General features: G+C 40.1%; 1 protein-coding gene across 1 annotated transcript in view; it reads left to right on the forward strand.

The window, feature by feature from the left end:
• The window catches only part of ppil2 (peptidylprolyl isomerase (cyclophilin)-like 2), a 389068-nt gene that overhangs the window by 245182 nt on the left and 128271 nt on the right, over positions 1-15615 (forward strand). Inside the window, exon 15 of the mRNA XM_063040908.1 lies at positions 13893-14010. Within this exon, the coding sequence (XP_062896978.1) occupies positions 13893-14010 (118 nt within the window). The remainder of the gene's footprint in view (positions 1-13892; positions 14011-15615) is intronic.

Consider the following 15615-nt stretch of genomic DNA (forward strand, 5'->3'; position numbering starts at 1 on the left):
AAAAAAGTTTTATTAAAGAAATAAGTAACATAGTACTCTAATCTTAAGGATATAAATGCAACAGGTTAGCAATGAATAAACACACATGTACACAGAACTAGGGTAATAGGAATCAATCAAGCTCTGTCGCAGTCTAGGGGTAAAATGATCAGTCTCAAGTGACGCAGAGTTCAGTTCAGCTGAGTACAGTTCGCAGTAATCGCTGTTGTGCCGTTGGAGAGAGAGAGAGAGAGAGATAATATGCAAATTCTGATTCACACAGACCTTCGTTCTTCGCAGTTAGCTTTTGGGCGAACTCTTTTATGTTTTCTGTGGTCACCGACTGGGACCCCTCCGTTCCAGATACGACCGTTCTTCTGCGGTGAACCCGGCACCCAGGCAAGGGCGGACACACACACCAGGTTCCCGCCGATCGTACCTTTTCACCCTGTGCGTCTATGGTCGGTTCCCGCGACCAGACGTCCAAACTTCCACCAACTTGTGGGGGCACACCGCTTTTCCAGGGTCTTGTTATCTTGTGATCTCGTGGTGTCATGCCTTAGTGAACCTGTTTCTTTTATCCCCCTGCTGGGGTATCGCCTGTCCATCAAACTTCAAACAGTTCAGGTTCAAAGCAACCGGTCTGTCAATACTCGGAACTGTGTCTCTTTTCGTTAATCTCTCTCCTCTCTCATTAACATTTTGAACGCTTCTCCATTTGTCTCTCTTATCTCTCTCATCAGCATAAATCTTCTGATAACTTGGTTTTTCGTCACAACTCTTAAAGAAATTCTAGGATGCTCCAAAACAGCATGCCATGACTTTTACTCTCAAATAGGTCTGCAGCCTTTCTGTTCGGAAATGACTGCCACTTAGCCACATCTTTGAAAGCTACAGTTAGATTAGCAGTTCAAACAGGGAGCTGCAGTTCTGTAATTACATTAACCCATCCTCAGTCTGAAGGTTTATTTCCACCTATTTTCAGGTTTCTTCCAGATTATCTGGTGTCCATTTCACCCAATTATTTTCGATCAACAAAATTAGCTGTGCAAAGCAACTGTGTAAGTTGTTTTCTTGCAGTTAAAATGAATGGTTGGGAAATGATATCTGAAACATTTTTCCTACTACATTAACTTTTTATATTCTTAAAGACTAATAATATAATTGTAACATTTATGGATGTTTATTTCCTGCATTCATTTTCAAAATAATTACGTTTTCTTATTTCCAAAAAGGATAGGAAGGAAGCAATTATGTATTTTAATGAAGTTGTACCATCCTCACACTTTAAATGTTAATGCTTCCTTCCTATCTTTGTGCTTATTAACTTCACACATTAGACAATGTGAACTACCTGCTGCATCTGGGCACCCATTACTGCTCTTGCTGCCTCTGGGATCCACTCTAGCTCCTCAATTTGTATCCACTACCACCCCCCCACACAGCACACTCTCTCCCATCAATACCTCTGCAGTCCCTCTTCTGCCATCACTTCTGGAATCTTACTTCAAAATTTCCTGAACCTTTACAAATGCACTGGCATTATTGTGTGTAATGTCCAAATCATCTACACAAGAATCCTTTGTAAAGGTGGTTTCTGTAGAGGCTTTCTCAGGTTTGGCAGAATGAATACTCCAAACATCTTGTATGGAAGATGCCTCACTGCTTTATTACTAAGAAGATGGATGGTGTCAATGTGATAAGACAACAACTAACTAGTTATTTATGTTTATCTTCAACTTGTCCAAACACAGACTAATTCAATATCAGACATGTCTTGACTTAATTTGAATCAATAATCTCAGTAAGAGGTGTAGAGTGCAATAGGTTTTGATTAGATTTGCCTAGTAGTTTATCATCCATGATTTTGAGAAAATTTATATGTTCCCCAGACTGACTCACTTAAAAATAGTTAAGCAATCTGTTGAAGTATTCCAAACCACAGTCTCTATCCATTGTAGGCTCCTGGATTTTGCGTCGTGATTGTCTGCCTACTGTCCATTTCCCAAAATATAGCTACACTGCTTTTCTCATCACAAGTTTCAACAAACCATCACACAGCACAATAATGAGAAGGTGTTGCTCCATTTATCCAGAGTAACATACTGTGTATTTCATTGTTCAGTCCCTGGGTAAAACAACTTATATTTAGAGGATTAAACCCTTTGTCAAAGTGCGATTTAAAATAAACTGATGGGAAATTTTATTGTATTTAAAAGCACAGTACAAAATGTATGTGTTCATCTATACTATTCCACAATTCTTAAAAAAACACTGTAACATCATAAACTGAAAGACTTGCTTTTCCCAGGAGCTTAAATTAGTCAGGTTTTAACCCCCAAGAGTTGTTTCTACTTTGTCCCTGGAAAAGATCATGCAAGTTCTTTATCATGAAAGGTAGTTACACCCTAGGAACAATCACATTCTTTGCCTTGCCTTTTGGAAGAGTGTTTCTAAGTAGGCATTATTTCTAACATGGGGTATTACTTATACTGTTATAGAACATGTAGACTCAATTTTGTATCAGTAAAATTAAGTATTTATAAAGAGGCAAATAGATGTACGTTTGCTGCTTTTCACTCATATCTGCACTCTATTTGTTTCAGTAAGTGGAAAATACTCAGTAAAACCACACCCGTAAACATCTGACATGTCTTGAAAGATAAAGCCCAGTATTTACAAAGAGATTGAAACCTAGAATTGTTCCAGGGTTTGTATTAATCATTATGGTTATATTTGTTATTAAACCATTCTTGCTTGACATGCTTCCATTATTCAAGGTAAATTCCAAAAGTAAATCTATATTCAAAGTACATATGGTATATGTCACCATATATTACTTGGAGATTCATTTTAATGCAGGCATTCACAGTGAATACAGAAACAATAGAATCAATGACAAACTACACACAAATGCAGACAGCAAAACAACCAATGTGCAAAAGACTAATTTTGTGGAAATAAAAAAGTAAAACAAAATAATAAATAAATAAATAATATTGAGAACACGAGTTGTAGGATCCTTGAATGTGAGTTGAAGTTTGTGGAATCATTTCATTGTTGAGAGTGAAGTTATCCACACTGGTTCAGAAGCCTGATGGTTGAAATGAAATAACTGTTCCTGAACCTGGTGGTGTGGGACCCAAGAGCCCTGTACCTCCAATTGAGTTTTCAGGTAGAAAAAGTATTCAGATGGACAGGCTAATGAATCAAACACTGTATGTAGATTCTTGTCACTGTATTGCTGAAACTGACAGTTACCTCTAAAGTCTTCATATGCTGAGTAAAATCCAAAAACCTATATATCATTGTCAGTGACATCCTGCTCCCCTGCATTGCTCACCATTGGAGATATTCTCAGATAAAACATCTACTGGAAATTGAGAATTTAAACATTTTATATAAACGTGTAATAAAATCCCACAGGAAAAAGATCTCTAATTTACAGGGCTCATCTGACATTTTAACAGTATCAAAGCCATAATTAGCAAAAAAACACACTGTTTGCTCTAAAATAATTTTAGATGTGGATTCTTACAACTTTTGAATATTTCAAAATTCTATATTTTTCAAATAATTTAAATATTTTGTATTTTTAGTAATGTTCTCTTTTAGTTTTATTTCTACCTTAATTTTGTATACATTTCAATCTTTTGTTTAATTTCTGTGAAAAGTTTAAAATTTAGCTCAAAATTGAAACTTAAATTTATAACCATATAACAATTACAGCACGGAAACAGGCCATCTTGGCCCTTCTAGTTCACGCCGAAATGTCTTGTGCAATCTATGAAAATTATTCACTGTAACTGGGTGCTCAGTTGCCTTCATGACATTGCTGTTGCTGAACAATGGATGTTTTGGTTGCTAAAATGAAATTAACATCAAGGAAATGAGAAATTAATGGAGTAAAGTTCATAAGATCTTTGTGGACTGCTCTTTATATTTAGATCAACACCAACATACTTTTTTCACCATTTCAAAATAAGGGCCTGAATTTTGAGGCATGGTATGTGACTATTTAAAGACTTTGGGCACGTGGCCAAGTGGTTAAGGCATTGGACTAGCTACCTGAAGGTCATGAGTTCGAGCCCCAGCCGAGGGAACGTGTTGTGTCATTGAGCAAGGCACTTAATCACGCATTGCTCTGTGACGACACTGGTGCCAAGCTGTATGGGTCCTAATGCCCTTCCCTTGGACAACATTGGTGTCGTGGAGAGGGGAGACTTGCAGCATGGGCAACTGCCGGTCTTCCATACGACCTTGCCCAGGCCTGTGCCCTGGAGAGTGAAGACTTTCCAGGCCCAGATCCATGGTCTCGCAAGACTAATGGATGCCTTTAATTTAATTTAAGGACTTTATAAGGCTAAAAAGGTACTCATTCTGTTTGGGCTTATTGCACTCACAGCTTTCCACCAACATCAATTATTCTTATTCCAAATTTATTCAAGACAAATTAACAAAGATTGATTGCTAAGAGTAGTAAACTCTATCAATGTACCAAGTGACTAAGAACATGATACAGTGCTTTGAAAAAGTATTCAGCCCCCAAACATTTGTTCATATGAATGAGTATCACAACCAAGGATTTTTATCAATTTAACTGAGAATTTTTATTTGTGAATAACATGCTCCTTTTTCACACGTAGAAACCAAAAACAAGGGAGCATTGTAAAGCATGAAAAACTAAAAATTCAAAACTGGAATGTCAGCAGTTCAAAACTATTTGTCCCCCTTTGCTCAGTACTTAGTTGAACCCTATCACAGCCAGTAGTCTTTTTGGACAATGTGATGAAGCAAGATTTACCCATTGTTTCTTGCAAAATTGCTCAAGCTGCACCAGGTTAGTTGGGGAACAGTGGTGGACGGCAATCTTGAGATCATACCAGAGATGTTCGATCGGTTTAAGGTCAGGACTCTGGCTGGGCCGCTCAAGGACATCAATTTTCTTCAATTGAAGCCACTCTATGTTTCCTCTGACAGTGTGTTTTGGATTGTTGTCCTGCTGAAAGATGAACTTCCTCCCCAGTTTAAGCTTTCTGGCAGAGGCTAGCAGGTTTTTATTCAGGATTCCCAGTACCAGCTACTGAAAAGCATCCCCATGGCCTATGCTACATCCATACTTTATAGTAGGGGTAGTGTTACCCAGCTTATGCACTGTGTTAGATATATCCCACATGTTGGCTGGTTGGCATCCATCTCGAAGGATAATGATCATCATCACAAGCCTGGGCAGAACGTCTGGAGATCCTGAGATGCCCAATCATCAAGATCCCCCTCTCGGCCTCACCAGTATAGTCCAAAGGAAAGCTTATGAAGCAATACATTTGGCACCAGCTTGGTTACAGGAACTGCTGGAAGGATGTTCAATGATGTCTAGCTGCTTGAGGGGCTCCACTCCGGATTTGCTGTCTGGGTTTACTCCCGTAGCCTTTGTCTCTCCCAAGACAGCCCATAAGGCAGTGGGGCTGCTTACCCACAAGCACCAGGGCATGTCCACATACCGGTGGGCCTGCATGCTACATGTGCAGGGGCCAGACCTCTACCCTGTCCTCTGCAGTTCAGCCTGAGTCCGAAAGGAGTTCAGTTTCCATGTGTCACCAACAAGGAGGCACTACATGAGGCTTGCTGTTGGAGAGGCTATGTACTGGCAGGGAAAGACTTTAGACATTCAGCTCTCCTTTTCATGAGACTGCTAGCTAGCAGTGGAAGCTGAAAGTGAGGGGGACAAGCACTACCCACTACACTACCGCACTAGACACATCGCACCAATCATTTTGACACCACACGTACTGATGAAAAAAAGCACATCCTTGCCCGTAAAGATTTTCTAAAAAGACTACTAGCTGTAATAGCTGCAAGAGATTGTTCAACTAAGTACTGAGCAAAGGGAATGAAAAACTTTGAACTGCAGGTGTTGCAGTTTTTGAATTGTTAGTTTTTCATACTTTACAAGTTTCCCTGTTTTTGGGCTCTACTGTGGGGGAGAAAGGACCATATCATTCACAAATAAAAATTCTCAGTTATATTGATCAAATTCTTTGGTTGTAATACTCATTTACGTGAACAAAGACACTGTAAATGGGCCGACTTCTTACCTTTAATCTAATATTTTCAGAATCAGAATTAGGTCATGTGACGTGAAATTTGTTAACTTAGCAGCGGCAGTTCAATGCAATACAGTCGGCCCTCCTTATCCATGACTTCCGCATGCGCGCATTCAACCAACCGCGAATCAAGAAAACCCAGAAGTGCTCTTCCAGCACTTGTTGTTCGAGCATGTACAGACCTTTTTTTCTTGTCATTATTCCTTAAACAATGCAGTATAACAACTATTTTACCTAGCATTTACATTATATTAGGTATTATAAGAAATCTGGAGATGATTTAAAGTATACGGGAGGATGTGTGTAGGTTATCGTGGATCGGGATAGAAAGAAAAACGGAAGTTCTGCTACTAAGTAAGTCAGAACAGGTACATCTGGTATATTTAGCGTCAATTAGTCAAAGGTTTGTCTTAGTTTATAGTATATATTTTACCTTTCTATGCATATAAAACAGTTAAGAAACGTATGTTTCAGTGCCGGGCTCGGGAACAGAAGTTCCCGAGTTCAATCCAGTGACAGATTGCTCCCGAGCGCGCTCTCCACCTGTGCCGGGCTGATGTGCAGGATCAAAAACCCAAAACCCCAAAACCCAGTAATTAAACCACTGCATTGCTTAGTAATAATTGTAGCTTTCATCGGGGCAGAGCCTTTCTCACTTTATCCTTTAAAATTGTTCCGATCGTTGACCGACTGTAGCCTAGCGCTTTTCCAAAGATCGATGGCGTTTCACCTCTTTTTGATTGCTTTATTATTTCCACTTTATTTTCCATCGTGATTGTGATTATTTTCATGAACAGAAACACTGCAGATTCAGAGCTCTGCCACCGGGTCCTAATGTCCACTGCACTGAGACAGGTTAAATAAGGTCCGGGGTTCCACTGGGTCCTAAGGTCCACCACATTGAGACAGGTTGAATAAGGGACTTGAGCGTCCGTGTTTTTTGGTATCCTCGAGGGGTCCTGGAACCAATCCCTCGTGGATAAGGAGGGCGGACTGTAGTTAAAGACAGCCCACAAGGCACCTGATGGAATGCACCCTCGGGTTCTGAAGGAAGTAGCCAGAGAGATTGTGGAGGCATTAACGATGATCTTTCAAGAATCGATAGATTCTGGCATTGTACTGGATGACTGGAAAATTGCAAATGTTACTCTGCTAGTTAAGAAGGGTGGGAGACAGCAGAAAGGAAAATATAGGCATGTTAGCCTGACATCAGTGGTTGGGAAATTGTTGGAATCAATTGTCAGAGATGAGATTATAGAGCACCTGGAGGCACATGACAAGATAAGCCAAAGCCAGCATGGTTTCCTGAAAGAAAACTCCTGCCTGACAAACCGACTGCAACTCTCTGAGGAAATTACAAGCAGGGTAGACAAAGGAGATGCAGTAGACATGGTGCATTTAGATTTTCAGAAGGCCTTTCACAAGGTGCCACACATGAGGCTGCTTAGCGAGATAAGAGCCCATGGAATTACAGGGAAGTTACTAGCCTGGGTGGAGCATTGGCTGGTCGGCAGAAAACAGAGAGTGGGAGTAAAGGGATCCTATTCTGGCTGGCTGCCGGGGGGGTACCAGTGGAGTTCCACAGGGTCAGTGTTGGGACCACTGCTTTTTACGATGTATGCCAATGATTTGGACTACAATATTAATGGATTCATGGCTAATTATGCCAATGATACAAAGATATGTGGAGGAGCGGTAGTGTTGAGGAAACAGAGCCTGCAGAGAGACTTAGATAGTTTAGGAGAATGGGCAAAGAAGTGGCAAATGAAATACAATATTGGAAAGTGTATGGCCAGGCACTTTGGTGGAAGAAATAAACGGGCAAACTATTATTTAGATGGGGAGAGAATTCAAAATGCAGAGATGTAAAGGAGTCCTTGTGCAAGATACCCTGAAGGTTAACCTCCAGGCTGAGTCGGTTGTGAAAAAGGCGAATGCAATGTTGGCATTCGTTTCTAGAGGTATAGAATATAAAAGCAGGGATGTGATGTTGAGGCTCTAGAAGGCACTCATGAGACCACACTTTGAGTATTGTGTGCAGTTTTGGGCTTCTTATTTTAGAAAGGATATACTGACATTGGAGAGCGTTCGGAGAAGATTCACAAGAATGATTCCAGGAATGAAAGGGTTCCCATATGAAGACCGTCTGGCAGCTCTTGGGCTGTATTCCTGGTGTTCAGGAGAATGAGGGGGTCTCATAGAAATATTCTGAATGTTAAAAAGCCTGAACAGATTAGATATGACAAGGTTATTTCCCATGGTAGGGGATTCTAGGACAAGAGGGCATGACTTCAGGATTGAAGGACATCCATTTAGAACTGAAATGTGGAGAAATTACTTTAGTCAGAGGGTGGTAAATCTGTGGAATTTGTTGCCATGAGCGGGTGTGGAGGCCAAGTCACTGGGTGTATTTAAGGCAGAGATAGATAGGTTCTTCATTAGTCAGGGCATCAAATGGTATGGGGTGAAGGCAGCAGAGTGGGGATGACTGGAAGAATTGGATCAGCCCATGATTGAATGGCAGAGCAGACTCGATGGGCCGAATAGCCCACTTCTGCTCCTATATCTTATGGTCTTAATATAGAAGAGAAAAAAATAAAAATAATAATAATAAATCAATCAATCAATTACAGGTTACATATATTGAATAGATTTTAAAAAGTGCAGAAAACATATACTGTATATTAAAAGAAAGTGAGGTAGTGTCCAAGGGTTCATTGTCCATTTAGGAATCGGATGGCAGAGGGGAAGAAGCTGTTCCTGAATTGCTGAGTGTGTGCCTTCATGCTTCTGTACCTCCATCCTGATGTTAACAGTGAGAAAAGGGCATGCCATGGGTGCTGGAGGTCCTTAATAATGGACACTGCCTTTCTGAGACACCACTCCCTGAAGATGTCCTGGGTACTTTGTAGGCTCGTACCCAAGATGGAGCTGGCTAGATTTACAACCCTCTGCAGCTTCTTTTAGTCCCATGCAGTATCCCCCGCCCCCAATACCAGTGTATTTGTTGACATGCCAAATGTCTTCAAACTTCTGATGAAGTATAGCCACTGTCTTGCCTTCTTTATAACTACTTGGATATGTTGGGATCAGGTTAGATCATCAGAGATCTTGACACCCAGGAACTTGAAGCTGCTCACTCTCCACTTCTGATCCCTCTACGAGGGTTGGTACGTGTTCCTTCGTCTTACCATTTCTGAAGTCCACAATCAGCTCTTTCGTCTTACTGATGTTGATTGCCAGGTTCTTGCTGCGGCACCACTCCACTAGTTGGCATATCTCACTCCTGTACACCCTCTCGTCACCATCTGAGATACTACCAACAATGGTTGTATCGTCAGCAAATTTATAGATGGTATTTGAGCTATGTCTAGCCACACAGTCATGTGTATATGGAAATTAGAGCAGTGGGCTAAGCACACACCCCTGAGGTGTGCCAGTGTTGATTGTCAATGAGGAGGATATGTTATCACCAATCCGCACAGATTGTGGTCTTCCGGTTAGGAGGTCAAGGGTCCAATTGCAGAGGGAGGTAAGAGGCCCAGGTTCTGCAACTTCTCAATCAGGATTGTGGGAATGATAGTATTAAATGCTGAGCTATAGTCGACAAACAGCATCCTGACATAGGTGTTTGTGTTGTCCAGGTGGTCTAAAGCTATGTGGAGAGCCACTGAGATTGAGTCTGCTGTTGACCTATTGTGACGATAGGCAAACTGCGATGGGTCCAGGTCCTTACTGAGCCAGGAGTTCAGTCTAGTCATGACCAAACCCTCAAAGCATTTCATCACGGTAGGTGTGAGTGCTACTGGTCAATAGTCATTAAGATTGTACTGAGAGCATCCTGAGCAGCTGCATCACTGCCTGGTTCGGAAATTGCACCATCTCGGATTGCAAGACCCTGCAGCGGATAGTGAGGTCAGCTGAGAAGATCATTGGGGTCTCTCTTCCCACCATTAGACATTTACACCACATGCTGCATCCGTAAAGCAAACAGCATTATGAAGGACCCCACGCACCCCTCATACAAACTTTTCTCCCTCCTGCCATCTGGCAAAAGGCACCAACGTATTCGGGCTTTCACAACTAGACTATGTAACAGTTTCTTCCCCCAAGCCATCAGACTCCTCAATACCCAGAGCCTGGACTGACACCAACCTACTGCCCTCTACTGTGCCTATTGTCTTGTTTATTATTTATTGTAATGCCTGCACTGTTTTGTGCACTTTATGCAGTCCTGGGTAGGTCTGTAGTCTAGTGTAGTTTTGTGTTGTTTTACGTAGTTCAGTGTAGTTTTTGTATTGCTCATGTAGCACCACGGTCCTGAAAAACGTAGTCTCGTTTTTACTGTGTACTGTACCAGCAGTTATGGTCGAAATGACAATAAAAAGTGACTTGATTTGACTTGATTAAGGCAGCTCATTATTCTTCTTAGGCACTGGTATAATTGTTGCCTTCTTGAAGCAAGTGGGAACGTTTCCATTAAAACAATACCAAATGTGGTTCCAAAGTTTTCATCCTGACAGGTGGATATCACTTGTTCCTCTTTCTGCTATTTAATTTTACTCCCATTCACCCCATTTCCTGCTATTTTTTAGTTTCTCTCGATTTCTATTTTTTACATTCATTGAGGAGAACATGCTGTGTGTGACTGAAGGTACCAGGTGTTAACACAAACTTAAATAGACTTTAGTAAGGCATTTGACAAGGTCCCTCATGGGGCGCTGGTCAAGAACGTTCAATCACTCAGCATTCAGGATGAGGTAGTATATTGGATTACACATTGGCTTTGTGGGAGTAGAGGGCCTGACTGGAGGCCTGTGACTAGTGGTGTTCTGCTGGGATCAGTACTGGGTCCTTTGTTGTTTGTCATCTACATCAATGATCTGGATAATAATGTGGTTAACTGGATCAGCAAATTTGTCGATGACACCAAGACTGGGAGTGTAGTGGACAATGAGGAAGGCTATCCTGGCTTGCAAAGGGATCTGCATCAGCTGAAAAATGGCAGATGGAATTTAATGCAGAGAAGTGCAAGGTTTTGCCCTTCAGAAGGACCTACCAGGGTAGGTCTTACACAGTGTGTGGTAGGGCACTGAGGAATGTGGTAGAACAAGGGGATCTGGGAATACAGGTCTGAAATTCGTTGTAGTGGTGTCACAAGTAGAAAGGGTCATAAAGAAAGCTTTTGGCACATTGGCCTTCATAAGTTAATGAATTGTGTACTGGAGATGGGATGTTATGTTGAAGTTGTATAAGACATTGGTGAGACCTAATTTGAAGTATTGTGCAGTTTTGGTCACCTATGTTGTAAGAATTACCTCTTGTAACAATGATCAGTGAGGCACAGAGAGATCTGTATTTTCCGACAAGTACTTTTATTGTTTAAAAGAACAAGTACGTGAATTCATACACTAAATACCTTCTGTGCACACCCAGTGAGTATCCCTGGCTCTCCTGAATAGTCAAAGAATAGCAAAGGTATTACCCGGGTAAAGGAGTTTCCGCTGGTCAGGCGTTCCTCGTAGTCCCAATTCAGTCACCACCTGTTTCACGCAGGGTCGCTCACGCTTGTATCCATGATGGTTATTCTTCAGCACACATGAAACATCCACTTTTATATCCATTCATTTTCAATTCAAATATCGCATTCCAGTGTTATTGGCCACAGGTCATGTGTCCGTTGTTTAACATCTTGTTATTGGCTCTGCTCCAAGCCAACATCTATTTATTGCCCTCTTCCCATCAAGTGACAATCAATAATTTATGGCTCTTTGTTCTCAATCAGCAACGAGCTGGAATCACTCCGGGCAGGCATCAACCGCAACATTCACAAACTATAAAATATAATGTTATATCCAACCAAAGAACCTCTCACAAATAACTTCTTATTTGGAAATGATCTCCAGTCCAGCAAATTACCTGAAGTATCATTGTATCTTTTTTAAAACTTTGATCAAGTCAAGCATGTCAAGCTCACAAAATGGAGAATAGAGTGTCTTCACAAAATGGCAGCCTCCATCCCCCAAGTACACAGCAAGAACAAAGACAGCTAGTTTGTCTGCTTCCATTGTCCTTGATTCATTTGAATTCACTGATTTATAGAATGTAGTTCTTTCTGGCCAACACCTACCTGGAGGAATGGTGTAAACAAGGTTGAAAGAGTTCATAGAAAATTTGCAAGGGTGTTTGCCGGGTCTGGAGGACCTGAATTGTAATGAAAAATTGAAGAGGTTAGGACTGTAGTCTTCAGAATGTAGAAGATTGAGAGCAGAGTTGATAGGGTTATACAAAATTATGAGGGGTATAGACAGGGTAAATGCAACCAGGCTTTTTCCACTGAGGTTAGGTGAGACTACAACTAATGATCATGGGTTAAGGGTGAAAAGTTTAAGGGGAACTTCTTCACTCAGAGGATCGTAAGAGTGTGGAATGAGCTGCTAGCACAAGTGGTATATGTGAGCTCAATTTCAACGTTCGAGAAGTTTGGATAGGTACATGAGTAGTCGGGGTATGGAGGACATTGGTCCCAGAGCAGATCAATGGAGTAAGCAGTTTAAATGGTTTTGGTATGGATTACTATAGATGGGCCTCGGGACCTGTTTCTGTACTGTACTTTATGACTCTTAAGTGTATTGTTGTAGAGTCATAAATTTGTTACAGCAAAGAGGCCAATCATTAAAGTGTCAATATTCTAACAATTTGGAATATAAATATTGTTTTTCTAATGGTGTGCATGCATGGAAGACTCATTTATCTTGTATGCTCACATAGCTCACAATTGCAGCAAATTGTGGCCTATTATAGTCTCACTTACCAGTGAACTATAACAGACAAACTCTGCGAGGCCAGCTTGTAGTGTCAGCAGACCCATAATTGCCTTGTGTTGAAGCAGAGGATCTATCTTTCTTGCCTGAAGCAACCCTGACTCCAACAGTATGACCTACATATGACAGGGCTTCCATGGACACAAAGGAATTTCCACACTTGAAATGCCGCTGAAAACATTGCACCCATGAAGTAGCCGGCTGTCAAAGATGTTTGATTTATTTCATAGTTTGAGGTATGTAAGAGTTGGTAAAACTGAACTAAATAAGTTTCAGAAATAATTTTAAAGTCTCTCTTAAGTCTGTAACTGCAGACAGCTACAAAATTTACCGCTGTTGAAACAGCTAAACAGCAGCAAATTTTCCATAATCCCTTGTGACATCAGGTGAAATCTTGCCTGAGTATTCTGTATCATTACTCCCAATTACCATCATTTTAATTTGGTGAACTGATCCCATAATTTAAGAGGAGAAAAGCATGATCAGTCTTGTGAATGTAATAACACAGAGGATACAGTATACAAGTGCTACTTTTTAAACAGTGCAGCAGTCGATGTAACACTGGAAGAAAAATATTTTGCAAGTTTCCGCTTGTGGTTGTTAGTGTTAGATCACATTGGTGTGTGCAAAATTGATAAGATTCCTTCAATCAAACAGAAAATTGGAATGTTTTTCAATTATACAGCCAGAAACAAAACCAAACACATTTAAAAATTCAGAAACTCTGAATTATTTTTACCCTGCAATGCCATATCCGTTAAAATCGTTGCTCAACAGAAGGATGCATGTTGCTTCAGGCAGTTTTTGTGTTCAGAAAGTGAAACTATTTCACATTGATTTATGAGCAATTGTACAAAATGATGCAAATGCCTCAGTCTTGCTTCCAATTGATCCATTCTGCGCTGATACCCAGCAGTGCCGGTGTATAGGTAGCAGATATAGAGAAGTACTTCACATTGACGGTTCTTGCTCTTTATACTTTCAGGTGGTGAGTCGTACTGGGGGAAACCTTTCAAAGATGAGTTCAAGCCCAATCTCTCCCATGCAGGCCGAGGCATCCTCAGTATGGCTAACTCTGGGCCCAACACAAATAAGTCGCAATTGTAAGTGACATTATTCCATCCAAACATATAAGAAAGCAAGATAGTTACAAATATTTGTGTTACTCTACAAATATTTTATTATATTTGTTGAGAGAAATACATTTGTAAAATTCTCTTCCTGAATTTTTATTTAAAGGATTTAGATTTTTCACCCTAAAGGGAAAACATACTTAAGTATTCTGGTCTTTTGTTGAAACTAAGGCTTTATAATGTTCATGGAAGAGTTACTCCAACTTCACTTCCATTATGCAGAATTTCAATTCACTGCCATGCTTTGATTCAATTCAAATCACACAGACTCCTGGATCCAGGCTGAAAAAATCCTCCCATAACTTGAATTCTGTTAACTGATGCATTGACTATTGTTCATTGTGTTTTCAATGTGATATGATTTCATTTCAGTCTCCTGCATTTGCACTCAGTGATAACTCCTGTTAAAAAGTGGCTATTGAATGTATGGATGTGGTCTTCTCCTCTGACCACTTTCTAACAAGACATTTTTGCCCACCCAACTGCTGTTCACTCAATTTTTTTTTTTTTGCACCATTCTCTGTAAACTTGTGCATGAAAATCCCAAGAGATCAACAGTTTCTGAGATACTCAAACTACCCCGTCTGGCACCAACACTTATTCCATGGTGGAAGTCACTTAAATCACATTTTTTTCCCCATTCTGATGTTTGGTGTGAACAACTGTATCTTTTGACCATGTCTGCATGCTTTTATGCATTGAGTTGCTGCTACATGATTGGCTGCTTATATATTTACATTAACAAGTAGGTGCACAGGTGTACCTAATAAAGTGGCCACTGAGTGCAGAAAAGGAGCAAATAGTATTTCCTGAGAGAAGAGGTTATCTAAAACATTGCACATGGGCAGTTTTGGTCAACTTTGGAAAAAGATTGGAGAAGTTACTATCTTCTGAGCAAAGAAACAATAATGCTGGCTGACAGGAATTGGGAACAGAGAGAACTAAAAAAAAAAACAAGCAGCTATATTTTGATGCATGATATTTGTATGGTGCAATATTAGAATGATGTTGTAGTGATTATGTAGATCTTCCTTCTACTTTTAAGTAGGAAGCCATGATCTAGAAATCCAAATTAAAGTTCCCATTTGATTATATGCATTGCCTGTAATATTTGAAAAAAATTAACTTAATATATAACCACAGAATTCTCTAGATGCAAAGAAATGTATTTTTTTCATTGCATTTCCCAATTTTCAATCTATTCAGAAGTGACTTAATTGCTGATCTCCGTATCTTCCTTAAAGTAGATAACTGGAAATCATTGTCATGCTATTAAATCTTGAAGAACCAAATCCTGATGTTAAATATCCATATGTTATGTATATACATATTAATGCATTTTCACCATTTCTTTATGATAAACTAAGTGGAAGTCTTGTTAAATAACCACCAATACTGGGCTTAATAAAATGTTGGTTTACTGCCTGTTAAAATACATGTTTATCTTCCTACCCATGGTTTGCGTTCTTTCTACAGAACTTAAGATTTGAAGATAAAATTATTATTTATGTTAAGTTGTGCTTTTGCTTTAATTTTAGCTTCCTGGTTCTCATATATAGGAACTGTTAACTATTT

The sequence above is a fragment of the Mobula hypostoma genome, chromosome 2 (genome assembly GCF_963921235.1).
Source record: "Mobula hypostoma chromosome 2, sMobHyp1.1, whole genome shotgun sequence".
In the NCBI taxonomy this organism is placed as follows: Eukaryota; Metazoa; Chordata; class Chondrichthyes; order Myliobatiformes; family Myliobatidae; genus Mobula; species Mobula hypostoma.